This window comes from Durio zibethinus, chromosome 20 (genome assembly GCF_047325235.1).
Source record: "Durio zibethinus cultivar Kanyao isolate XHJ-2024 chromosome 20, ASM4732523v1, whole genome shotgun sequence".
In the NCBI taxonomy this organism is placed as follows: Eukaryota; Viridiplantae; Streptophyta; class Magnoliopsida; order Malvales; family Malvaceae; genus Durio; species Durio zibethinus.
In genome coordinates this window covers 2,860,305-2,887,174 of record NC_143181.1, presented here as the reverse complement: position 1 = coordinate 2,887,174, position 26,870 = coordinate 2,860,305, and the positions used below count along the sequence as shown (strand labels likewise).

Below are 26,870 nucleotides of genomic sequence, written 5' to 3'. Positions count from 1 at the left end.
CTTTCATTACAGGGAATGAAGAAAAAAGCAAATGAATCTTTCAATGAGTATATCTAAAAATGGCGAGATGTTGTCGCTCAAGTACAATCTTTTCTAACAGAGACAGCAACGATAGTGCTGTTTGTAAGCACTTTAAAATTGTCATACTATGAAAAGATAGTGGAGAATGTGAAATTTTATCAATATGGTGATTTCAGGAAAGATCATTAAAAATGGAATCAAGAGCGATAAATTGAAAGGAAGGGAATCATATACAGCTAAAATGATACTCAAGCTGTGAGTTTCGACGGGCAGCAATCCAAAAACTATCCTCAGTCAATCAATCCTATATATCATTCTCTCGTAAGTCATGTTTTTACTATGGTGTACTAATCAAATTCATGATTTTCTTATCCATTCACACCTAGGCCTTCTGTTCATCCAATTACCCCAACAAGTGGTGTGTGAGAACCACGAAATCGAAAAAAGCCTACATTTGACCTTATCCCTATGAGTTACATAGATTTGTACCAAAAACTTTACAAGAATCATTTGATTGCTCCCATTACTACAAAGCAACTCGAACTTTCTTATCCCTAATAGTATGACTTCACTACCCATTGTGACTATCATTTTGGGGTGGCAGGCCATTCTACTAAAAATTATATTCTTAAAAAATGTATGGTGTGAAATTTTATTAAAGAAGGGTTGATAAATTTTGATATTGGTGAAAGCACAACATCCAATGTCAGTAATGACCCGTCGCCCAATCATTTAGGGGTATAAATTTTGAAAAAATTGATTGAAACTACTTATCATCTTAGAATTTTTGAGAATATGGATCTTTTTATGTACTTGAACTTTATCTTATTTTTTGTTATTTTAATAAAGTGACATATTTGATGCATTTTCATGATATTTTATTTTGTGTGAATACTTTTTATTTATTTTTATCTTCTTATACTTTTTCCTATATCTATATCTTTGATTATGAATGCTGAAAGTTCAGACAGTCAAAATGATAATTCAGGATTCTATACCATTCATAACAGTTTGATTGATAAATTTGAGATTGTTGGTTCATTGAAACTATTAAAAATGAGAAAACTCTGGTGAAAGTTTAGCTTATTAAAAGGTGAAAATGATGTGACACATGATTTTTGTGATTGTTCACTCACAAGCTTACTCTTAGTCAATGAATATTCTTCATTGAGAGTATTCATGTTCAAAATAAAAAAAAGGCCATTTTTCTTCTATCCTTTAAAAAATAAAATTATCATTTGCTATCCATTTGAGCTTATTAAAATTTTTTATAAAAAAACTCTAACCAAGGATCACTCCCACTAGGGGGCAAAGTATGAGAGATTTGTTCATTTTTAGGGCAAAACCCCTTTTGTACTCAAGTTTTTTAACAAGTGAAAATGAAAAAAAAATGAAAGAGAAATTAATTGGGGTAAAATACCAATATCCACAAAAAAAATTGATGGAGAAAAATGTTAAAGTGCTCTACATAAAGAAATGATCATTGGTTTGATTACCCTTCAAATGTAATTTAGGCCTATTTTATCCCTTTTTTTGGCACCCTTTACCCTAGCCTACAATAGGTCCCTTAAAGTTCATTTGATCAAATGTGAATACTTGATTTGGAGAATCATGAATTGAATTGAGACAGGTTTACCATTGGATTGTGTAAAGATTTGATCAAAGTATCATTGGTGAATAAAAGGGGAAAAGAAAATCAAAAATGGAAAAAGGTGCAAAAAAAAAAAAGAAGAAAAAAGGAAATGAGATAAAAGAGAAAAAAAAAATACTTAAACTGAAAACCCAAAGGGGTGGTTTAAGTGAAAATCAAAACTGAAAGAAAAAAACTTTATGTGAAGGTCCCCGAAATAAGGATGAAGATATTAATGGAATGTGTTTTTGAAGAATGATTCTGAATCGAAGCTCAAAATTATTTGAACGATCATTATTTTGGATGTTAATGCTTTATTTGAATAAATCACAGCATTTTACCTTTGTTCACCATTGAGTTATTTTTGACCCTATCTTTTATTCTTACAATAATAAAGATCCATTTTTTTTATCTTTCACTAAATGAATATTCCCTAAATGAACCAAAAAAATATATCATGCCTGTCACCGATTTGAATGATGGCAAATAAATGAATGATATTTTTCATAAAGAGTTTTTCATTCTTTTAAAAGAAACCCGAGATGAGATAGATGAAAATAAGTATGTGAAAATGATTTACAAAGGGACAAACAAGGTGACTCAATGATAAATTTAGTGATAGATTAGTTGACACAACTTGTAAGTTATGAAAATAGCATGGATTAGCTAACAAAATTTGCTTTGAGACTATTAATATTGAGAAGCTAAGAAGGACTGGTGGAGTCTTGATAACCTTCCTACCGTAATTGAAATTTCATGACATCAGCATTATATACATTGCATTCACATTTGCATCCTAGATAAGATATGCATTTGCATCGTTATAAAATTATCATCACTTATTTTCGATTTCGATTCAAGCCAGATCATTTTCTTAACCCGTAACATTATCCCAGTCATTCATCTTGGATCTCGATTCGATCTCGATCGCTTTATTTTTGACTCATGGTTTCGTTTTGGTCACCCGATCTTAGCTCAATCCAAATCATTTCTTGTGACTCGTGATTTTATCTCGATCATTTATTTTTAACCTCGACTTGGTCTTGGTCGTTTTATTTTTTACTCTTGATTTCATCCCTGTCACCCAATCTTGGCTTAGTCTAAATAATTTTTTATGACTCGTGATTTCATCCCGATTATTTATTTTCGACCTCAACTCGATCCTGGTCACTTTTTTTAACCTCGACTTAGTCCTGGTCGTTTTATTTTTGACTCGTGATTTCATCCCTGTCACCTAATCTTGGCTTAGTCTAAATAATTTTTTATGACTCGTGATTTCATCCCGATTATTTATTTTCGACCTTGACTCGATCCTGGTCACTTCATTTTTTACTTGTGATTTCGTCTCAGTCACCCAATCTCGGCTCAATCTAAATCATTTCTTATGACTCATGATTTTGTCACAATCTTGATCTTAGTCATTTTATTTTTCACTCGTGGTTTCATCCTAGTCACCCAATCTTGACTTAGTTTAAATCATTTCTTATAACTCATAATTTCATCCCAATCATTTATTTTTAACCTCGACTCTGTCCTGGTCGTTTTATTTTTGACTCGTGGTTTTGTCCCAGTTATCCAATCTTGGCTTAGTCCAAATCATTTCTTATGACTCACGGTTTCATCCTGATCCTTTATTTTTTATCTCGACTTGGTCCTAGTCGTTTCATTTTTTACTCATAGTTTCATTCTGGTCACCCAATCTTAGCTTAGTCCAGATCATTTCTTATGACTTGTGGTTTTGTCTTGGTCATTTATTTTTTACCTTGACTCGATCCTAGTTGTTTCATTTTTTACTCATAGTTTTCATCCCAATCACCTGATCTTGACTCAGTCTAAATCATTTATTATCACTTGGTTTCATCCCAATCATTTTTTCTCGTTGATTTGACTTTAACAGAGTAGGTGTTTAGGTCTTTGCATCATCCTTGTCTAACAGATATGTGCAAAGAGGGACAGCTGTAGACACCCATATGTGTCCAGGGTCAATTAGCTTAATTTTATTTTTTCTATTATTATTACTAGTATTATAATATAGTATATCACTATTATTATATTATTATATTATTATATTATAGTTATTATAGCTATTATAATAATAATTATTATTATACTATATTATATTATTATAGTTATTATAGTTATAATAACTATAATATTATTATTATTATTATTATTTTTTCCTTTCTTGTTTTTATTTTGGCATGAATTTTGAAAACTAAAATCTTATCAAGAGAATTCAACAAAATCAAAGGTTTTATTGCATAACTGGGGGTTATGGACCCAATCTAGAAAATTAACAAAGAACCTAGACCTAATTTGAGGCTTAAGCAGAATCTAATCCTAGGATTTAAGCCTGGGATTGATGCTGTCTGTTTCCTAAAATCTATCCTAAGGGGGCTTATAAATTGAACACAGCGATAGAACAATACATATAGAATGGATTTGGGGGGTACATAGTGAATTGGGAATTTTTTTGTTCTGAAAAATTGCTTAGGCAATAAAAGGGTTGTCTAGGATTTTGATTTTGGGAATCCTAGGTTTAATTTAAAGTTTCTAGGTTAGATTTGGGTTTCTAGGGTTTGATTTAAGTTTTTGAAGAATTTTTGAAGAAATTTGGGTAAATTTGGGAAAATCTGAGATTTTTCTGAAAAAATCTGAGTTTGGATGAATTTTTCGGTTGAGAATGAATTTTTCGATAGGGTTTGAATTTTTTGGTTTCTAGGGTTTGATTTAAGTTTTTGGAGAATTTTCGAAGAAATCTGGGTAAATTTGGGAAAATCTGTGATTTTTCTGGAAAAATCTGGGTTTGGATGAATTTTTCGATTGAGAATGAATTTTTCGACAGGGTTTGAATTTTTTGGTGGGTTTCGGCCAGTTTTTCAGAAACCGATGGGTTTTTCGATTTTCGGTTGAATTTTTTGATAACATTCTTAGAAATCGATGAGATTTTTAGTTTGTAATTGAATTTGCCGGTGAGTTCTTGGGGAATTTTAGAGAGAGGTTAAAGGATTTGGGTTGTAGAAAGAGAGATAGCAGAAGGGATTCTGAGGAAAAAACGTTGGGTAGTGCCTTTTATAGTAGCCCAAAACAATGTTGTTTTGGCACACCCAGATTTGCGCTTTGACCCATTGACTTGTGTGCCAACCTATGCTCTGACCCAACTTAATCACAAGGTTTTCTTTTTTCATTTTATTTTTATTTTATTTTTTAGCTCGTTTTTTTTTTTAGTTTTTTATGGTTTTATTTTTAAAAAATTTTGTAAAATTTATTTCTATTATTTTATTTTTGAAAATAAATAGGCTTAAAAAAACAATTATATAAAAAAAAAACCTTTTCAAATAAGTCAAAAAAACAAAAAACAATCTTTTCAAATAAGACTTCAAAATAATACTAAAAAAAAATCTTTTTAAGTTTTCAAAAAATATTTATAAAACCAAAAAAAATTATTTCAATAAAAAAAATTTTCAAATAAAAATCCTTATAAACTATATTCATGAACTCTACTAAATTATTGAAAAATTTTCATGGATTTAATTTTTAAAATAGAATCCATTAAATTATTGAGAAATTTCATAAATCAGTTTTCAAAAAAAATAAAAAAATAATTTTTATTCTTTAAACTATTGGAGGATTGTTTCAAAATAAGTCCTACCAAATTATTAAGAGACTTTACTAATTTTTTTAAATAAAAATACATTAATAAATTCAATGACGAAGTTTTTTCAGAGTAGGATACTAGTCTCCATGAATACTCATGAGGTGAGAGAATTATCTTAAATTGCTACCAACCTATTGGGACAATTTTAAGATATATTTTCAATATTAAATTATCTGATAAATCGCAAATATGATCAAAGCTTGGATAATTTAAAATCTAACTAGTATCATTTTTTTGATGGGTGTTGTGGGGGTGTTATAACCTTCTCCACGCATAATCGAACTCTCGAACCTAAACTTTGATTTCGTAAATCAAAATCTACTATTTAAAGATACTTAAGTTAATCTTAAGACTCTTTTTAAGATAGAATAGATTCAATTAGATGATCAATCATATTTAAATAAAAAATATTAATGATGACTTTTATAATTTATATCTAATGATAAATCCATAGATATATACGTTATAACATAATATTTGATATGAAAATATTTTTTCCTAGCATATGAAATCTATCCTTCTTTTTGACATCTTTATTTGGCCGTAATCCTATATATGAGTAACTCATAATGTCTTATACTCGATCATGACCTTATATAAGGTTAACTCATGACACTTAGCCTCGTCAAACAATTGGAGGCTTGCATAAGAGTATGGCTAGGATGTTGCGGCCCTTAGATTATGTTCACTACTGCTATAAATCTTTTTAAGTGCTGCTTCGATGAAAACAAACTTTTGTGGTAACAACTTTTAATTTTTTTATGAAAAATTAAATGTTAAAATTCGAACTTTTTTCTTTTAAAAAATAACTGCATAAAAATTAAAAAGTACAACTTGCAAATTTATTGCAATTGAAGATTAAGATACGTTTATGCATTAGGCAGATAAAAAGTAAAAACCATAAAAATATCACAAAAAGTGTAAAAAATTTTCCCGACAACAATAAAGTATGGTATGTGATAAGAATTAACCATTGGTAGATGACAAACGTAACTTTGAGTTTGCATTAAGATAGATCTGTTTCAAAATATTAAAAGCCATGACTTTGCTGTCGTATCTTGGCGATTCTTTTCTTTTAACGTTAAAAGACTATTTGAAAGATTCATCCAAACTAAAATGGCGGAGTAATTCAAGTGGTAATGCAAGAGAAAGGGATTTCGTCATTGAATTTTCAGAGGAGAAGTGTGGTCCGAGGGGCTTAATGACAACGATAAAACGTTGGAATATGCTTCACCTGCCTTTGGCATATCATTTATCGAGTTGGAAGTACTGAAGTCACACAATTATAATTTTCTTGTTAACTATCAACATCATATTATTTTAGTAAGCAGTTTATAGATCAAATCTGGATGAATAGAAGATAAGAATCCATAGTGCACAAGTCTGATCAGTAAAACTGTTGAAGATAATACGATAAAGGAGTTGCTCATGCAGTTATCTTGAAATCAAATCAACTAGTACCGCAAAGAAAACACATATTTTTGCCATGGGGACAATGACTCTTTACCTACAAAATGGAGAAGTCATTCAAAAGCAAATAACATGTTTCTTGAAACTGGGAGAACGATTTCCCCTTTATCTACATTCTAGAAGGCCTCGGTCTATATCGTTCACTAGTCAACACTCGTGACGAAATTTTGGGCTTCTAAGTACCCCTCTAAATTTTCTTTGTAGATCTCTAAATTTTTTTCCAAAAACACTCAAATATTAAATGTCAATTTTAACATTTATTAAATAACAAAAATACCATTAATAGTTTATACATTCAAAAATCATTTCGTATTTCTTAAAAATGAATTTTCAAATGTTATAATATGCTCTTGAAAATCCATTTCCAAAAAAGCAACATAATTTTTAGAAATAAATTATTGATAACCAAAAATATCTCTTGAAAATATATTATCAAGACCTATACTACTTTCTTGGAAATGGATTTTCGAGACTCATAATGTACTCTCGAAAATTAGTTTTCAAGAATATATAAAAAAATTTAAAAAAATATATATTTAATTATAAACATTTGATAACGAAAAAATTAAGATTTTTAATTTTTAGGTCACTCAAAAATATCATCAATAGACTAATAAATCCGACAATAAAGATTAGTGGTTGAAAAATTAGATATTATCGGATTTGTTAGTTTATCAATAATACTGTCAACGATAATGTTTTATAGAATATTCAAGCTCAGATTAATATGCATACACATAAGAATCATTTATGTAACTATTCTTACTTGATCATATGTGTAAATGGAAGAGACCAAATTCTCAAGTATGTATGGAATAAAAATATTTTTGTTTTAAGCTCATAAAACTAAGAAAATGATTTCTATTTATTCCATACATATTGAAAACATTGATTTCAAGTCAATTTGCATACATAATCAAGTAAATTGATTCATAAGCATTTGATTAAAGTTTTTAATTAAAAGTGAAATCGAACTTGTTGGATATAGAAATCCGAAAAACTTCATATCTATCCATTTACGAGAAGACTCAAGGTTTCTCGAAAATGGATAACTGAAAATTTTTAAAGTTTATTAGATATCTATTTCAAAAACTCTCGAATATTTATTTTCAAAAAAATTTAAAACTTTTCAGATATTCATTTTGAAGAAGCTTGCTTTTAGGAAGTGAAGACAAAGGAAGAGAGAAAGGATAGGAATGAAAAATAAAAACATTAAGGGTGTGATGTATTAGTAAAATTAGGAAAATGAGTTTTGAATTTAAGATGTACATAGAAGTGAGATGTATATAACATTAAATGAGGTGCATTTAGATTTCTCCGAAAATTTTTTGTATCATATTAAATTGTCATCTACTTTACTGGTTTTTCATTTCCAATAAACAAGAGGACTGGAAGTTGGAGCTGTTTGCAAAGTCCTCCGTATCCTGCAGGTGACTGAATCCAGTCTAGAAATGGATATCTTGCTCTCCATTTCACAATCATTTATGAGAACAAATATATAAGAATGAAGAATGATGCCACAAGAACATTATATTCATTTAGCCAACACAAGAAAGACTATGCCCATTTTCCCAAGTGATAAAGATATGAGAAAGGACACTAGCTTGCTGGGACAAAACAAATACAAACCACTAAAACCAAGCATTCCATGCTGCTTGGTTGAGAAAAATGAACTTTCTGGGTTACTATTAGCATCAAGGCCGATTGAGAAAAATGAACTTTCATAGGCAATCCTCCACCACTCGCCAAATTGACAATGCTAACATGAAATTACAATCCCATTTCATTAGCTCCTAGGGACTAAACAATCTTCTTACTTTGTGAATGAGTCTTCGACATATTGGACACATCTTGTTATCCTCCTCCATAATCCTGCAAAGTTTTTGTTAGTGTAAGTTCTTTTTTTTATTATTATTATGTTGTAGAGGGGAAGGAAATTTTTCCACTTGGTACCTTTGAGCACAATCAAAGCAAGTGGCACAGTGTCCACAAGGAACGAAGAAGCAGTTTCGTTGATCATCATAGCATATTACACATAATTTTGCATCATATAAATCCTCTGAAGAGCTACTAGATGATCCTGTCTCAGCGTCATCGTCTTCCTCTGCTGTTGTTCCATAGGTCAGCCCAACCGGCTTCTCTGGCAATATAGGGTCAGTCTCGGTTCTCCAGGGTATTTCCCGAGATGCTGTATCAGCTACCGTTGTCTCACTATCACATGCCCCAAGGTATTTCAGCAACAGTAAAACGATAATGATGAAAAAACCTACAGATGACAAAACTATTAGGCCACCATAGCAGTTAAAAGTAATTTAGAGTTAAACAGAGTCAAGTTTGCACATGAATATGGTACCTAAAATTGCAATGTAAGTAATAACTCGAGCTACAAAAGATAGCTCAATGTACCATCCAGCAATATCACCCTGAAAAATTAATTTCACTAAGTTAAGGAGAAATTCATTAATAATTTGAAAAAGTTTAATTGGATTACAAAAGGGTTGAGACCTTACATTGTCCGGTGTTGAAACTATAACATACTGAGTGTCAGGAAACAGAAGTTTGAGCCGGCATGATCCATTTAGTGTTGAACACGTGTTGCTGGCTTTTGTTACATCATACACCTTCGATGTAACATTTAAACCAAAATTTATTATTATGCTTCTATGATTCGAGTTAATCACACCTAGATAATACTTGTCATCTTCCTCAATGGTGTATTCTGCTTCTTTACCTGAGTAAATATAGAAAAATTTGTTCAGTAACTCTGTGATCAACAGTTGTCTATCTTTTGTTTTCTTGGTACAATCAACACCCTGATCTATCTGAAACTCATCTACAACAGTGTTACAGCATTATTGCATTTTCATGGTTTTGCAATCCACGTTAATAAAATTACTTCTGTTGTTAGAATCTTTTCTGGTTAATGCTTGTTCTGGATCTTCGATTATCATTCCTACGTTTCTACTAAGCTTTTTTAAACAAATTTGACAACAGAAGTAGAACACACTAATTACACTCGGATTGAAATATGAAGCCAAAAGCAATTATTATTAGTCAACATGAGCATTTGAGAGGGAGTAGCTGTAGCACTATTAAATTTGTTGGGATTTGATTTAAATCTTATAATTTTATATTGAAACTTAAGTGAATTTGAGTTTGTTTTATATTGTATAAAGGATTTCACCTTTATAAATAAGATATTTTAATTTTGATTTGATAATTACATATAATTAAACACAAAAAAAAAGATAAATAAGTAAGTTATTAAAATGATGTAATTAAATTTTAAATTAAGTTTTAAATGAAGAATTTTTTTTATTTTTCTCATTTCAAAAGTTTTTAGATTGTAAAGATTTATATCAGTTGGTAATAAATTTCTTCCTTAAAAGGTAGAACACATAGCAAACAAAATTATTGGCAGTTGCCACGATAAAGAAAAACCCACAGCTCCTATAAGATTAAACAGGTTTCTCCGCAGAGCCTGACCGTCTCCGTCCCACTCAAAAGCTAAAGATAGGTCTCGAAATGCAAGTGCGTACAGTTCTATTTTAAGATCAAAAGAATTACTTTAACACTAATAAGCAACGACTATAGTCCAGTGGATAAAGCGTTTGTTTCTTAAGCAGAAGGTCGTAGGTTCGACCCCTATTTGATGCCCTATTTTGTGACCCAATAGGGAACCCGCCCTTTAGTAAGTAACAGATAATTGAACAGAAAGAAAAAGGAAAAAGGATGGGTTTACCGATCACTGGTTCATTCAGGAAATGGGCATCAAAGGACACCGTCAGTTTGGGCAGCAATGTTTGTCGTTTCCTTTCCCCTGCAGAAACATGGGCATGTTCTTAAAGTTCCAATCCACACTCCGCAGTGACAAAACTGAACTCAAAACAAAGAGAAATTAACACAACAACCTTTTATCATAATCACTTCAATTTTGTCTAGTCTACTGGTTTGAGTTGCCCATCTTATGCAGATCCTAGAACCCTTGTTTAACCACAAAGAGTATCCCTGAAATTCGATTTCCAATCTTATAAAAAAATCTACGTCATCTCAAACCATAATTAGAAAATTTTAAAAAGCTTTATAGAAAGCTAATAAAAACTGCAAACAGATTTTTTATGTTACCTTGTGACCATATGACCCAACAATCAAATAATTTGAAGCGCTCCAATTTGCTTCCTTGCTTAATTCTGGCTTCTCGGAGAACCCATAAAGAAGAGCCCCTTTCCCATTTTCATCTCTTGCTTCAACATGTTCCACAAAAACAGAACTAGCCTTCATCAATCGAGAAGAGTTTGGTCCAAGCACCATACGGTAATCCCCATAGTAGCCATATCGGAGGCTTACCGACACTGCAAAACCAAAGTCAAAAGCAATCTTTGTTTCAGACTGAAGGATCAGTGAACGAGACAATTATAAAACATGTGAAAGAATTACATGCCACATATCCATAAAGTCAGAGGAGCTAGCAATCGTGCGCAAGTCTCTTGCCACCGTTGATGTTGAACATGGTTGGAATCAGGTAAGATCCCTGGCCTGTACATGGTTGCTCCTTGGATAACCAGAAAGAGAGCAAAATGCAGCAAAATGCAATGGATCAGAGGGGAGACAAGACATAGTAGAGAAGACTGGTAGGTTTCGGGGATGTCACAACTAACCGTTTCCTTTGTGATTGGCGGGGAATTGAATGGCAAGTTTTTTTGAACGTTAGGTATCAGTTAATATTGGTGGCCTTCATTAGTTTTAAGAAGCTTAAGCCTGTCAAGGTCAAGGGCTGCTCTTTTTTTAACTCGGCCGTTCGCACCCCACTTGCCAGTTGCCAAGTGGCCCTTGGCAACCAAAAGAAACGTCCAAGGCATTGAGTGTTTCATGTTTTGAAAGCACTTCAACTTATTAAAAAGTACCTTGTTTCAAACTAAGTAGATAGATTGTACATTTGTCCAGTCAGACATGCTGAAAAGCATAAACTAGTAATATAGATTTTATTCATTTGCAAACTAAATCCAATGTAAAACTTATATAAATAATAGTCAAAATCTGTATATAATCGCACATAAAAGAAATTTTCGGTATAATTGCAATACTAATGACTTAACCCAATTTTCTTGGAGTAGGTACAACCAATGAACCGAATACAAGGGCTGTCGGGTTGCTCATATTCAAAACGAGGCCCATCTGCCTAATAGCCAGGAATTCTTGTTGTAAACAGTATGATTCCACGAACAGCCCTATAAGAGATATATTTACAACATGGAGAAGGCTGCAATGAAAATAAAAAGTAAAAACTGCATTAGTTTGAGGCAGTGGTAATGGCATATTAGCATTTACACAACAAATGTCATTGAAACTTTGGTGTAAAATTCCTGTTATTCAAGGGAAGACACTAATAGAAAATTCTGGTCGGATCAGTCGATGGTCCAATACAATAACAAGGAAGGCATGGGTCTTGTTGGAATATACTTGTGAGTTTCATTGAAAATATTTGGGGTAAGCCCAATAAGAGCAGAGCTATATGTTGACATTCAATATTGTTTCTCTGGAACAAGACAAAGATTGCATGATAGAAATATGCAGACGGTGGCAAAGAAGGGGTCACACGTGTGGCGAGTTCTGTCAGCAGGGGAGGTAGAGCAGAATCAGAGGTTCCCAAGAAAACAAGAAAAGGGCGACACGTTGCAAACTTGGTTGGCTTTTTTGCGGTAAGGCAGAAGGGGTATCGTCTTCCTCAAACTCGCCAAATAAACCGCAGCTGAAAGTGCGACACCATTTGCTGCCTGGGGCCCTTTAAGCATACATGCTTACATTTTACCTCGATCAGATCAAAACCAAAAAAGATGCTTTCTTCATCCTTTTATGCGAGGAATTACAACTCAAAGTGATAACTGAGTACTAAATTTTAATATGTTAACCATCAAGTCAAGGACTAAAGTCTTTACAATTGTGTCATTGATAGAATATTTATTTGATTCTGCTAACATTTCCTTTGAACAACTTTACAGCTATCTCTTACAATTCAAACAGTCTCGTGCATCAACAACCACTGGAAAGAGGTCTCTCTCAATATGAGTGTATATATGATGCCCTGTCCCTTATCCATCATACTAAACTTTTAATAATAAATTATGCCAAGTAAAATGGTAATTTTTTTTTTTTATAATTCTTCTGTTTTCATGTGTTCAATTTCAAGCCAAATCTCTTCTTTTGACTTTATGATATAAATTCTAGCAATGACATATTCTACTACATATATTCTTTGAGGTATAGTAACTTAACATTTAACCCTGGACATTACATTTCATGTTCCGTATGAATCACCTTATATATCCTTTAAGAGTAAACTTTTTGGCCTCACGGTCACACCGCTTCTAAGAATCGCCTGACAGAGACAAAATTGATAGGTTGTCTTCATCTCCTCTTTCTTCCCTCTTTTCTCCTCATCTCATCTACCCTTTTCAAACCCCTTCTCTTTCATTTATTGATTTCCAAGAGGCTAATATTAATGTATGTTCCACAGTACTTCCACCGTGTTCAAGTATAAGTGACGGAGATGTCTTTCATCGTCTTAAATATTTAAATACAACATATTATTCTCCTTACAGTATCATCTTCCATTAACGGTGCAGATTTGTTTGGGAAAAGAAAGTAAAACCGAAGAATAAATTAAGAGAAAATAAAGAGATGGGTAGAGTAAAGCTCCAGATCAAGAGGATAGAGAATACAACTAACAGGCAGGTCACTTTCTCAAAAAGAAGAAATGGGCTCATCAAGAAAGCTTATGAACTTTCTGTTCTCTGTGATGTTGATGTAGCTCTTATCATGTTTTCCCCGTCTGGAAGAGTTAGTCTCTTCTCTGGAAATAAAAGGTCTGCTGAAGATATATCGTTTAATTTTCCTTTTCTTTTTAATTATTACTATTTCTATCATAAGTTGTCATATATTTGATCAAAACAAAAAAGAAAATATAGCTATCTTATATATATCCTTGAGTTCTAGCAAAATTCTATTACATCAGGTTTCATATTTGCTTTTGGTGTATTGAAGCATTGAGGAGATTCTGGGACGGTATGTCAATCTTCCAGAGCATGAAAGAGGAAGGTAAGGGAAGCTCAGTTTTGGAGTTCTGTATTTTTTTTTTTTCCAGTTGATATTTATGTGTAGTTAATTTCTGCTATTGATGTGGATATGTTGGCTTAACTTACCATGCAACAATACATAAAGGCTGCGTAATAAAGAGGTAAAAACACTCCCCTATGGGCTATGAACATTATCATTTAGTACCGACCGTCTTGATTTTCAAGGCCTCTGAATTTGGTTAAGATCGATGCAATTTTTTTTATTTTTTTACATATTTCCAGTTTCTAATAAAGGCACTTGGAAAGCTAAGGGATGAAGCCGATCAAACCCACCAAGCAGCCAGGTCATTTATTCTTTCTTCTCCCCAATTTGTAGCTCAGTTTGAACTATTTGTCTAGCTAGCGTTTGTTTACAAGCTTGATTCTCCATTAATTTTAACGTTTTTATCTTTTGTTGCCGTTATGCAAAGCAGTCCAGTGAGCATTGATTCCCAACTTGAGGTATTTGGCCTAGAGAACCTTCTCTAAAGCTAGTAATTAGCCGTCAGTTCCTTTGTTTTTTATTAAGCAATCATCTCATTTCACTTAAAATGTCAGGAGTTCCAACAAGAGATCGTTAAATGCAAGTCCCGGATTGTGGATATGGAGAAACGACTAAGGTACTGATCTTTTAATCGGCACCTATACTTAATAAAACCCTAATCTCATTCTGTTCTTGAGATTAACTAAACAGGAAATTAACTTCTTTCAGGATATTTGATGGTGAACCTTCCGAAATCACAACGTTGAGTCAGGCTGAGTACCACGAGCAGATCCTAGAGGAAACACTGAAACAAGTGCGCCTGCGCAAGGTACATAGATAATCTGTTGCATAAATACTTGATATTTCTTTATCCACCTAAATAAATATATCTATGATTATGTAAATATGCTAGAGTTACTGAAATTTATGTTTCGAACAGCAAGTTTTACAGGAAAAATACAGTTCTCCTGGTCCACCACCAACCGTACAGGTATTTAATTGGCATGATCTTTCCATCAAAATTAAACTCGCTTGAAACAATCAGCTTTCTGTTAATGTTATTGCTAGGTACATCTTCCTTCAGACACTGCAGAAGTAAGTGGTTTTGTTACAGGAAGTTCAAGTAGTATCTTGGATTGGATACCCCAAAGAGACCCACAGGTTCATATTTTGAACTTTTTGGATTCAAATGGTCTTCTTCCTCCAAGGTGCTGATAGAGGAAACTTACACAGATTTTCTTAGCATATAATCATTTTGTTCGCTTATTTAGATGGAAAATTTTCTTCAATTAATTATTTGCAGGGCTCAGTCACAACCAGTTGCTGAAAATATCTTACCACCACAATCGACGGCTGTCCTTCATAGAGAAGAAATAAACGTTGACGATCGGTTGAGCCCCAGAAGTGGCTTGGGGAACGACAAAACTATGCAACGTCCTGAGTTCGGACAAGTTATTGATGTCAACTTGTCCCCTTGGACTGAACTCTATCCTACAGGTATTTGTGGACCACAGATAAGATTTTATGACAAAACAAACCGATGATTTTAACCCACATCTACATGGCAGATCATATCCATCTCTCTCTCACGTGGGCCGTGAAGAACATTTAGTTCCTAGTTTCTTAGAAATTTAGGGGGACAACTTTCAATTCATGTAATGGGGTATTGGAAACCAATAAATTATGTAAAGAGAATGAAACGAAAAATTAAAATGTTTTATAGTCATACACCTGATCATGTTAATAAGAGAGCCTGGAGATTAGCAATGTAACCATTCTATGTAATTTGTAACAAAATTGATTGAAAATTTGTTGTGGCAGGGAATGATCATATTCCAGATGGGCAGCCAGGAGGACGAGCACTCCTCGAATTATACTTGTCTCAGTTTACACCCTCAGCCATCTCGACAATGAATCAACACCAGACATGATTCCGTAGTGGCGTAATGTATCCATGTTTTTCTTTTTTTTGCTGGGTTTGTTTAAGATTTGATGTTGGTGAGTGAAGGTAGTACTGCCGTGGTGTCGTATTTCTTTGAGATTATGTGCTTGCTAATTTGTTTAATCTTTCGATTAAAAAAGAACAATAAGATTATTATTTTTCATGTTTTCAGTACGTCAAAGCCGTTTTATAGAGCTAATTCGACCACAGTCTCTTGGCCCAGTGGTTCGCAGGCCTTGAATCGATTCATGTCTCCATTTAACATTAGGAGAAAAAATATAGCTCTTAAAGTTTATTCACGCCCAAAAGGCCCAAAAAATTCTCCGACAAATTTTACTTGAATCCTCAAAGCACTGATAATATCGTTATGTAAATAATAAAATTATGCATTCGATCATTATTTACAATCATGTTTCTCACCCAGTCAATACCAAAACCCAAACCCAAAGCCAGCTGCCAGATTCCCACTCTTCAACTTAAATCTTGCCTTAATGGTAGTAGTAGAAAATTCAGAAGAGCCGATTGCACAAACTGGACCGCGCTCTGAAAAAATTTTCCCATTTGGGGCCTTTTATTACTCTTCAACCTTTCAAAAAGAATTCGGGACAAGGGGCGGCTGAATCATGGAAAGTTGAAAACTTTAAACTAAGCCCGCCCCCAACCCCTCCCCAAATCCCCAAAACCCGCTTTTCTCCCGTTTCAAAATTTAAACCCCCAACAAAAAAAACCATGGAGCCCGCAAAACCCAAAACCCCAAAACTCCACTAATAAAAAACTGAGCGCAGTGTTTACCAAATACCGCCAACCACCCCCCCCCCCCCCACGCCTGAGTTTGAAAACAAAAACCCAAAATGGCGCTTCTCATTTCACCCCTTTTATCCTCCCTCTCTTTCCTTTACTACAAAGTCCTAACCTTCTCTTCTCTTAATTTCCAAATCCTCTCCCCCCCTCTCTCTCTGCGACTGCAAAAGGGTTAACTGAAGAGTGAGTGAGGCAGGGAGTAAGAGGCAATGGCTGATCAAGAGAACCGTGTGAGAGTGACAAGGGCGGCGGCCAAGAAGAGGGTTGCCGAGTATGCGGGGATAACGGAGGAGAAAGCTACGAATAAGAAAAGGGTTGTTCTGGGGGAGCTTTCCAACTTGTCTAACGTTGTTGTTTCGGTGAATAAAGTTCAGGCGAAGGAAACCCAGAAGCAGCAGCCTAAAGGGAATGTGAAGAAACAGACGAGAGTGGTAAAGCCGGCTTTGAAAGTGAACAAAGAGAAAGCTGCGGATGAAAAAGCGGTGGATATTGATGCTAAATTTGATGACCCTCAAATGTGTGGGCATTACGTATCCGATATCTATGAATATCTTAACCAAATGGAGGTATTCCCATCTCATATTCACTCTCTATTTAACATGATATGGTTAATGTTTTTTAAATCTATGTTCTGTCCTTAGCAATGTATCTTTTCAGATTGAAAAACTGAACTTCCCTTTTTCCTAATCTGAATGATATGAAGCATTGTTAGAAAATTTTCGGGTTTATCATGGGTTATTGTTTTATTTGGCCATGGTAATTGAAACAGGGATTGGATTTCGAATAAGCTGTTAACGTTGGAAATAGGGCTTTGGGTATGTTGATAATGGCTATTGACAATTGGAATTTTTGCTGAAGTCACTAAAGGGTTTTTTTGTGATGCAATCAATATTAGGTGGATCCAAAGAGAAGACCTTTGCCTGACTATATTGAGAAGGTACAGAAGGATGTTAGTACAAATATGAGAGGGATTTTGGTGGATTGGTTGGTGGAAGTTGCAGAGGAATACAAGATTGTTTCAGATACTTTATATATGACCGTTTCCTACATTGATAGGTTCCTATCTTTAAATGCTCTCAATAGGCAAAGGCTTCAGTTACTGGGTATATCTTCAATGCTCATTGCCTCGTAAGCTTCTGAATTCCTTGATTTTTGATAATTTTTTTTAAAAATTGTTGTAAATTTTGTACTTACTTTGTGTTTTAATTGTTTCAAGTAGAAAGTACGAGGAAATTAATCCTCCAAGTGTGGAAGAATTTTGCTACATAACAGATAATACATACACAAAAGATGAGGTTAGTAGTCTTCACCTTCTTTCTACCTATCTGCCTTTTCATTTTCATTTTTCATTTGCATAGTACATCGCTTCATCCATTCATTAAAAGATTTTGGCTAAATGTGAAGGTGGTGAAAATGGAGGCAGATATACTCAAGTCCTTGAAGTTTGAATTGGGTAATCCTACAGTTAGAACATTTCTGAGGTAAGAGTGGGTTAGAAAGTAGATTTGTATTCACCATAGATAGCAGTTAATGGCAACTGCTAAAAACTTAATGCTTTGTTGAACTGACTTGTGGTTTGTATTTTCTCTGATGTTTTAAAGGAGATTTACCAGAGTTGCACAAGAAGATTACAAAGTAAGAAAAGGGCCATTTTTCTTTCAATTGTTCTAAAAGTCAAGCTTATTATTATCTGTTATTGACTGTATAATTGTTTTTTATCTTCTATAGGCTTCCAGCTTGCAGCTAGAGTTCCTTGGATATTACCTTGCAGAGTTGAGTTTGTTGGACTATGGATGCGTAAAATTTTTACCATCAGTGGTTGCTGCTTCTGTAATCTTTCTTACAAGATTTGTAATTCGACCAAAGAGACATCCTTGGGTATGCTTTTCTTCTCTCATGGTATTTTATGGTGTTGATTTTTGTCCATAGCTTGCAGATATTTATGTATCATGTGTTCCGCAGAGCTGTGCCTTGCAACAATATTCAGGTCACAAAGCATCTGATCTAAAAGAATGCGTCCTTATCATACATGACTTGCACTTGAGTAGACGAGGAGGTACACTTCAATCAGTTAGAGAAAAGTACAAGCAGCATAAGGTATGTACATATAATAACTAGGCATTGATGTGATTATAATTTATATTGTCAAGCTGTAAAGGTTGTAATCTGATTGAAATAATAATGATTTCTCTGGAAACAGTTCAAATGTGTGGCAACAATGCCCGCTTCTCCAGAGATTCCAGCGTCTTATTTTGAAGATGTTGAAGAAGTTGATATTTCCTTAGCTGAAGATGTTCACGTGGTGAAAGTTTGACATATGTTATTTATGATTTGTATAATTTCTATAATTCAACTTCTTGGAGAAGGCATTGATGTGGGTGAAATGAACATTCAAACACCAAGAGACTGACACTCGACCTTGCAAATCACGATTGGTTGAAGAACTCTTAAACTGATGTCGCACCTATGATGCAAGTGGTTAATGCTTGGAGATTTATATCTGTTGGCAGTCTTACTGACTCCCAAAATGTTTCTAACGTGGCAGAGCTTTAGTATGTAAGTGATTCTTAGAACAACAATATTGAATCATGTTGACTGATAGATTGTAAGTGCCTGGTGGTTGTTTTAGCTACATCTGCCTTTGCAAGGTTTAATGGTCAAGAGATGTTCTTTAATTGATTTTTCAAGCCTTATGGTTGGGTGATGTAAAACTATTTTGTTGACAAATGGATATCATTCTCAGGAAGCATTGAATATTCAACTCTTACCCTATCTGTAAACGTAAGATTTTGGTTTTCATCTAATAAATAATCTTAAGACTTAAACCTGATGTAACGATTGTTGGTGTTGTTTAGTCTTCTGATTTTTCATGGATATTGTTATATTGACACCTGAAGTTGCAATAGATGTTTCCCAAGTTTATGTTTATCGCGATTCTTAGTGAATGGATCCATTTACAGCAGTCATATCATAATCCTAAAACTTATACGAATAGCCTGCCATGATAAATGTTACTTTTTTAGAAGATATCAATGCTTGGATATGTTTAAAAGACAGTTCAGATTGAAGTCCTTCGAGTTGTCTACAGTTCACACTACACCTGTCCATCCATGTACCATCAATCCATAACTTTTCTGGTTTTCTAAAATATTGAAATTCATTCTATTGTTGATGAATTATTCAGTGACTAGCCGAGATTGAGAACTACTAATAACGTTCATTTTCTATGAATAAAGAAATTATAGGAGCGAGGACAAGGTTTTAACGTCCAGCTGGTCTCAACCTCTCAGTGTGGTTGATTCCGCATTCAGGCTACAAAGTTCAGATTGATATTGATGCACAAACGCTGTACTATACATATCTTCCAAGGTTTATATGTTGGCCAGCCAATGAAGTACCACTTATATCTAGTTCTCTGCCAAAGTTGTTCCTATTTATGACCATACATGTCAAATTGCTGTAAAATCATAACATAAATGAAAAGATGAATATCCTTTTGTCTCCTTTCTTGTGGTTTGTTTGTATTGATTGCGATTGATTGTTTGTAAAACATAGGTGGAGGGTGATCATACGTTTCCATGTTCTTTACCTGAAGCATTAATTTGGCATTCCCTGAAGTCGTGGTGGGCAATGCCAATGGAATATGTAGTTGTCTTCCATAAGACAAGTGCACTTCAAGCAATTGGTTTTAAGTTGATGTGGTACGCAATAGCGTATTGACCACAAGTGTAAAATCCTGTGGCAATTTCAAAAAACGTGGAAATGTAAAAATTTTAACATTTTTTGGCCCAATACCCATGTGGTTAGGTAGGGAGGCTCATATGAGGTTGAAAATTGGGCCCAATTGAGATTAATTGTTGTATCGGAGTGCTCCTTACCTATCTATTAAATTTTGATCTGCTCTATTAATAGTACTAAGTACAATGAGTACCGCTTAAACAGGCGGATTTCCTTGTACTTTCCAAAACGGTGTGGCATATATTCAAAGGTTTTTGGGAAGAACCGTTAGCCGTTTCAGTTTGCGCATGACAAGACCATTCAGAAGTTGTACTTTAAGCAAAGATTTGTTTATTATACCCAAAAAAGATTTGTACACAAATTCTTTGGCTTTTGCTTTGGTTGGACATGGAATGAGCTTTTTGCATGAAGAAGGAAAAAGTCCTTGGAAGAGTAGCACCACTAGTCTAATAGCTGGTGAGTTCAGATACTCGAAAATCATTTTTTTTTCTCTGCTCTCAGGGATGAGGAAGCTAGAAAGAGAAAATCGACTACCTTCGAAAGCAGACAAATGAAACCAAGACAAAGATAAAGCACAAGAGCCAAGGTTTATATATACTATTATATAATAGTACATTCTATAATCTATTGCTATAAATATTATATAATAGTACATTCTATAATCTATTGCTATAAATTGGATGTGGAATGACCCTTATTTTAGGGATTGAAAGCAAGAAGAAAAAAACAGAAAAGCACGAAAAGTTCTTGGAAAGCATGAAAAGTGTAATATTCTACTACGAAGAAGAGCAAAAGAAAAGTGTTCTTCGTGAGATGTGTCCCTTTTCTGCAGGGTACTCAATAACACCACGTCAACTTTCCTTACAATTGAGGTTCCGATTGCTGCTATTAAGTATTGTCTTTTTTTGCTACATTTCCATACAAAGCCAGTTACCTTTCTCTGCTAAGTGCTTTTTCTCTACGACCCTCGCCCTTTATTGGACCCATTTATTTGTTTTTTTTTTTTTTTTCATTTCTTTCATGTAGTGGAAGATTTTAGATTTCTTTCTTTCTTACCCAACCAAGAAGAAAAACCACAATTTCTCTTAGGCAACAGCATGCACTTTCAACCGTCTCTGCAAGTGCGGCTGTCGCAGAAACTAATGGTCTTAATGTTGTTGCTCTCTCTGTTAGTCTCAGGAGATCCGCAGGCAGAGTCGATGCTTGTTGGCATGAACGGTCATGCACCAGGCGTTAAAGAGAAGCAACCTGTGAAGCAGCAGCACCACCACCAGCGTTTGAGGCATTCCTTTGATGTATTTTTTTCAAGCAAGAGGAAAGTTCCAAACGCAGCAGATCCACTCCACAACCGTTGAAGCTTATTTGATCAGTGTTGTGTTGCTGAAAGATTAGTTTAAATGAGGAACATGTGAAAAGAAAATAAGACTTTAAGCTTGATAAAAGTGTAAGCCATTAACCACTGGAATGTTGGTTTTTGCGCATTTTGTCAACGATGGGAGCCTTCTTCATCCCCGTGAATGGCAATTGCATCCATGTTTCAAAACTTCGTTGGAATTTAAGGAATTTGTCCATTATCATCCATATTTTGTATTGTCCATACCGCAACATATGTGTAAATGAAATATATTAAGTAATGAAGAAACTTGGTCTACAATTACTAATTGAGTGTGTTCCTTCCGTTGGTTAGTTTCCACTCTCCGCAACAAATCGTCCTCTATGTTGCCCCTTATCTCCTTTTATTTCTTCTTCTCCAAGTTTATTGCTTTCTATTCACTTTTCAGGATCTCATAATATCAAAACGCTGAGAGGTTTCTTTTAGTAGCTAACAGGTTCAGAGGCTTGGTGGTATCAGAGAATAATCTCTCTAGTCCCTCGCTCTTGCATTACAGAATTGTTGGTGTCTATTAGTTTTAGTACTCCTATGATTGTTCTTGTCGCTCATTGAATGTGTTGTCAATTAAGTTGCAGAGAATTGTAGTTGATCAGTTCTACATGTGAGTAGAAATTGAGTTCTTTCTTTTATATGCAATGAAGAAACATGTTTCACCAAAACAAAAACATGGGGTGTTATATTTAAGTTAGTTTAAATACAACCGAAATGTTAATTCCGTACAATGTTACAGTGCCACACTATATCAAGAACAAGTGAAGTTTGATACTTGACAGTTTTATTCGTTCATGAATTGAGAAATTAGGAGGGCGCCTCTGCTTAAATGGAATCGTTCCTGGAACTGACATTACGCATAGGCATAGCTCTGCATAGATTTTTGCAGGAATATCAGATACATCGAGAAGCAATTTTTTTCAGCTTTGTTGACCATTGAAAGCAGTACAGACATGGATAAGATGACAATCAGAAGGGCGAGCTTCGGAGATTCCAGTTGGCCTAATCATTTCTGCACATCCTATCCCTACACTACAACTTTATAATTTTATTTTTTTTTAAATCTAAAAAACATCAAGAATTTCTTCCTGTCTTCTGAAAGCAATGCACATTTACCGGACGCTTTCTCAGACTTAATTTCTTTATTTTATTTGATGGGGCTTTAGCATGAAAACTAATAACAACGGCCTCAGGCGTGTTAGAAGTATAATATTATACTAGTATGCATTTAATGTAGTTATTAGTGGATTCTTTTTATTAGTTTCTTTAGGCGTGCATTACCAGTGGAAAATTACTCTTTCAAGATGAGTCCAAAGGTACTTAAATGTGGGCTTACAGGAAATTGGTTTTGTTCATCAGGAAAGTAGCCTGTGAGAGTGGATACTACTTATCCCGGAATTGTGGCTTTATTTTCCGATGGGCTCGGCTGAAATTCCTTAATGTTCGCCGTTAGTGTTAGAGACTTCTGATTTAGGGTGGTTGATTACGCATGCTAAAGTGCAACGGTAAAATTTTGTGAAACATCATTGGTCAAAGTATGTCCATAAAATACTTCATGAAATAGTAATTTCATCATTTTCACTGAAATACACCATTTTTTTGTCATGTTTTAGTTCGCGACCTTCAACTTATGTTTTTTTTTTTAAAATTATTTTCTCAGGTTCACTTTTGTTATTAGAATAGGTTAACAAAATTAAAAATACAAGTTAAAGATTATTTTGTAATTTATTAAAATTTGAATATTTTTATTGTTATTACTTTTTTTTTAGTAACGAAAAGGAACCAAAATATTATAAATGAAAAAAAATCGCAAATCATAGATAATGTACGTGGCGTTTACGGAGGATGGGCTCCTTATGGTCAAACATTGGAGAAACCCATAAGCCGGACAGGTACTTAAGCAATCTCCGAAGCGCTTGGAAGAAGGATCCAGTAATCTTCCATTCGGCAGCACCTCCAGGTGCGGCCATGGCCTTGTGGATCGTTTCCCCGATTGCCTCTAGGTGCAGCCTTACAGTGTTGGGCCATCGAAGGAGGACATGAGCCCATACTACAACGCTCAAGGAACGAAGTGAAAAAGTGCGGCACTCTTGACAAGATAAGAGTTGAAGATGATAGACAAGGAGCCCACACAAGGACAATCCACAAATATTCAGGCAATTGACGTACCGAAATTTGAAAAGACTAATTCCTTATCTAAAACTGGGCAGCCTATAGCTGACTTTTGCCTCTTGCCTCTTGGTCTAGTTGACATTAAATAATCAATATCGAGCACTCAACGTGGAACGTTATCGTCACTTTGTTCTTGAACTATTGTTTTAGGGAACTTTCAAGTTCTTGCTCTTTGTGCTTTTTACCTGGGGGTAAATTCTAATCAACGTGTTCTAATATAGCGAACCCAGATGACTTGGTCTACCAGTTTCACTCCCTCGAAATAAATAGCCTATATTCAAATTATTCCTTGATTATTAACTTTCTATATAATCTCTTTTTCTGATACTACTATACAATTACAAACCCTCCATAAGACACATGGTGGCCCTAAAAATCCAATGCACTAAGCCCCCGCCTGTCTTTCTTGATTGGACAATAGTTGCCTACCAACCGAAGAGTGAAGACTACTGTACGTGAAGAAATACAATCAATTCAAAGTATATGTCCACATACTTGACCTAATCTCGAAGGCTGGAACGATAACATTCAGGGTCTTTCTTTGTTTCTTGTGTTCTTGATCTGATTTTCTAATTTTCCATGGAAAATTTATGCCAGTACCTGGCTCTTATAATCTTCGTCCTTGTAACCGTTAAACTTCTAACAAACAAAAGACAACAGCTACCTCCAAGTCCGTTTTCTCTTCCAATTATTGGGCACCTTCACCTCATCAAAAAGCCACTGTACTAGCATTGGAGACTTTATTGTCACAGTACGGTCCTGTTTTGTGCCTCCAATTTGGTTCCAGGCGTGTCCTTGTTGTGTCTTCTCCATCAGCTATTGAAGAATGTTTTACCAAGAATGACATAATAATTGCAAATCGGCCTCGTACAATGGCAGGGGATATTTTGACGAACAAGGATGGCACCATTGCTTGGGTTCCTTATGGTATTCTCTGGCGGAATCTTCGCCGACTCAGTGTTGTTGAGATATTCTCTGCAAATAGCCTTCAAAGGGTTTGTTCCATACGTGAAGAAGAAGTTAGAAAATTTGTTCATCAATTGTTTGAACTCTCAGCTAATGGCACCCAAAAGGTGGATTTGAAGTTCATGTTTTCTGTCTAGACGATTAATGTCATGTTGAGGATGGTTGTTGGAAAGCGTGGGGTTGACATGGATGCCAGGGACGTCGAGGCAGAAAAAAAATTCTTGCGGGAATTTACGGATTTATTTTTTCCAAACCTTGGAATGAATGTTTGTGATTTCTTTCCTATTTTGAGGTTGGTAGGTTTCAAAGGAATCGAGAAGCATATCAGAAAACTGCAGAGGAAGAGAGATGAATACGTTTAGAATTTAATCGATGAAATTAGATTAAAAAAGACTGATTCTTCTATGGACTTTCCAGCCGTGATAAAGGACAGGAGAAAGAAGCCTTCACTGATTGAAACCCTCTTGTCTCTTCAAGAGGAAGATCCTGAGCTTTGTTCAAACGAAGTCACTAAGAGCATGATACTGGTAAGCAGTACAGTCCTGCCTTTGATCATTTCACTGTTGTTTTACTATTTAGAGTTTTGTTCGAGGATTTTAAGATTCCGGAGAGCGTTTGGCCTTTAAACTGTTTTGAGAGTCTAGAAATGTCAGGAAATTCTGGAAGGAAACTAACTTTAAATAATATTGACAGTTCGTTTTATCTCTTAAAGTGATTCTAAGTTCCAAAAATACTCTAAGCGACGTTTGCATCAGACAATGTTCAATGCAGGGACAGAAATGACAGCAGTTATAATGGAATGGGCAATGTCACTTCTCTTGAACCATCCGGAGGCAATGCAGAAGGTGAGGGCAGAGATCGATAGCCAAGTTGGGCATGGGCGGTTGCTGAATGACTCAGATCTTGCCAACCTTCCCTATATTCGTCGCGTTGTAAACGGGTCACTTAGGCTATATCCTCCAGCACCACTTCTGTTGCCTCATTTCTCATCTGAAGATTGCTTGGTGGGTGGATATGATATACCTAGAGGTACAATTCTAATGGTGAATGTTTGGGCCGTCCATCGGGATCCCAGTTTGTGGGAAGAGCCGAGCAAGTTCAAATCTGAAAGGTTTGAATCAACCTTTGGAGAGAAGGAAGGATTCGGGTATCTTCCACTTGGACTTGGGAGAAGAGCTTGTCCAGGCATTGCGATGGGTATGCGATTAATTTTCTTGGCACTAGGTGCAGCCATACAATGCTTTGAATGGGAAAACGTTGGACCAGACAAGATTGATATGAGCCCCGGTTCAGGAATAACTCTTTCAAAAGCTAAGCCATTGGAGGCTCTGTGTTGTCCACGCTCAAATTCGATTGAACTCCTTAGGTAACTGTAAAGCCTGAGCTTAAGTTGGAGCTGCTCAATAATTTGGGGTTGAAAATAATTTAGTGCTAAAGGGACTTGGCGTTCCCTCCAACTCCATTTCTGTAATAAGGTTAAGTTATATAGCAATTGATTTGCTATCCTTAAATTTGCATAGTAGGCAAGCAAATTCAATGTTGTTTCTATCTAATCGAATCAATGTGTTTATCAAGTTTGAATCTAATGAACAAAAGTGAGTCAAAATTTTCCTGCCAGCCTGTAATTGATGAGCTTTGCGTCTTAAACAGGATGACATGAAATATCATCTGTAATATTGTGCCCATTTTCTTAGAGAAAATCAAGCATGCACGAAACATATAAACTGCAGATCAGGACTTGTGTTAGTGTTATATTTGAAACCTTTAAAGTTTAATTTGGGTATAGACGCTTTTTTCTTTTCCTTTGTTGCGATTAAGAGTCAACTTGGTGTAGTTGACCGATGCTTACAGTGGCCAAGCGAACGACGAGTGAATAAAAGTGCCTGGAACTTAGATCCAATTAGTCAAATAACAGACGAGTGAATGAGATTGCCTGGAACTTATGATCCAATTTAGTCAAACAAAAGACTTTTACTTTTGCAAAGAGGAACAT

General features: G+C 34.7%; 3 protein-coding genes and 1 pseudogene across 6 annotated transcripts; 3 read left to right on the top strand and 1 right to left on the bottom strand.

Annotated features, from left to right (window-relative positions):
- Positions 1 to 8,284: 8,284 nt before the first annotated feature.
- On the bottom strand, positions 8,285 to 11,643 carry LOC111314876 (E3 ubiquitin-protein ligase APD2-like). 2 transcript variants are annotated; one of them, XM_022916490.2, is made up of 8 exons: positions 11,221 to 11,643; positions 10,905 to 11,131; positions 10,691 to 10,787; positions 10,522 to 10,599; positions 9,290 to 9,510; positions 9,133 to 9,202; positions 8,733 to 9,045; positions 8,285 to 8,651 (listed from the first exon to the last, which is right to left on the bottom strand). In XM_022916490.2, exons 1-8 carry the CDS (start codon positions 11,321 to 11,323, stop codon positions 8,573 to 8,575), a joined length of 1,188 nt encoding a protein of 395 aa, XP_022772225.2. In that variant the 5' UTR covers positions 11,324 to 11,643; the 3' UTR covers positions 8,285 to 8,572. The 2 variants fall into 2 exon arrangements, with proteins under 2 accessions (XP_022772225.2, XP_022772226.2); XM_022916491.2 differs by having other exon boundaries at positions 11,217 to 11,363.
- A 1,473-nt stretch (positions 11,644 to 13,116) lies between these two features.
- Positions 13,117 to 15,987, top strand: LOC111315453 (agamous-like MADS-box protein AGL104). 2 transcript variants are annotated; one of them, XM_022917164.2, is made up of 12 exons: positions 13,117 to 13,177; positions 13,403 to 13,642; positions 13,821 to 13,874; positions 13,998 to 14,013; positions 14,135 to 14,196; positions 14,326 to 14,353; positions 14,450 to 14,511; positions 14,604 to 14,703; positions 14,815 to 14,865; positions 14,943 to 15,082; positions 15,178 to 15,371; positions 15,696 to 15,987. In XM_022917164.2, the coding sequence occupies exons 2-12, from the start codon at positions 13,458 to 13,460 to the stop codon at positions 15,803 to 15,805; spliced, it is 1,002 nt and encodes a 333-aa protein (XP_022772899.2). In that variant the 5' UTR covers positions 13,117 to 13,177; positions 13,403 to 13,457; the 3' UTR covers positions 15,806 to 15,987. The 2 variants fall into 2 exon arrangements, with proteins under 2 accessions (XP_022772899.2, XP_022772898.2); XM_022917163.2 differs by having other exon boundaries at positions 13,136 to 13,280.
- A 1-nt stretch (position 15,988) lies between these two features.
- Positions 15,989 to 19,382, top strand: LOC111314875 (putative cyclin-A3-1). Its single transcript, XM_022916489.2, has 8 exons — positions 15,989 to 17,183; positions 17,513 to 17,745; positions 17,837 to 17,912; positions 18,022 to 18,098; positions 18,219 to 18,252; positions 18,346 to 18,495; positions 18,580 to 18,714; positions 18,818 to 19,382. Exons 1-8 carry the CDS (start codon positions 16,827 to 16,829, stop codon positions 18,929 to 18,931), a joined length of 1,176 nt encoding a protein of 391 aa, XP_022772224.2. The 5' UTR covers positions 15,989 to 16,826; the 3' UTR covers positions 18,932 to 19,382.
- Positions 19,383 to 23,612: 4,230 nt separating this feature from the next.
- On the top strand, positions 23,613 to 26,247 carry LOC111314873 (cytochrome P450 81C13-like; annotated as a pseudogene). Its single transcript, XR_016330810.1, has 2 exons — positions 23,613 to 25,404; positions 25,633 to 26,247. The product of XR_016330810.1 is annotated as a cytochrome P450 81C13-like (transcript).
- Positions 26,248 to 26,870: the final 623 nt, after the last annotated feature.

Bases quoted from the DNA above. Each gene is read 5' to 3' on its own strand.
- LOC111314876 (XM_022916490.2), bottom strand. From the start codon at position 11,323: ATGTACAGGCCAGGGATCTTACCTGATTCCAACCATGTTCAACATCAA. The intron at 10,788-10,904 runs GTAACATAAAAA...ATCGAATTTCAG, and splicing joins TTGGGTCATATGGTCACAAG to GGATACTCTTTGTGGTTAAA. The intron at 9,511-10,521 runs GTAAACCCATCC...ATATTTACTCAG, and splicing joins CCTGAATGAACCAGTGATCG to GTAAAGAAGCAGAATACACC.
- LOC111315453 (XM_022917164.2), top strand. From the start codon at position 13,458: ATGGGTAGAGTAAAGCTCCAGATCAAGAGGATAGAGAATACAACTAAC. The intron at 14,197-14,325 runs GTCATTTATTCT...TATGCAAAGCAG, and splicing joins CAAACCCACCAAGCAGCCAG to TCCAGTGAGCATTGATTCCC. The intron at 15,083-15,177 runs GTGCTGATAGAG...AATTATTTGCAG, and splicing joins AATGGTCTTCTTCCTCCAAG to GGCTCAGTCACAACCAGTTG.
- LOC111314875 (XM_022916489.2), top strand. From the start codon at position 16,827: ATGGCTGATCAAGAGAACCGTGTGAGAGTGACAAGGGCGGCGGCCAAG. The intron at 17,184-17,512 runs GTATTCCCATCT...AATCAATATTAG, and splicing joins AATATCTTAACCAAATGGAG to GTGGATCCAAAGAGAAGACC. The intron at 18,253-18,345 runs GTAAGAAAAGGG...TATCTTCTATAG, and splicing joins TTGCACAAGAAGATTACAAA to GCTTCCAGCTTGCAGCTAGA.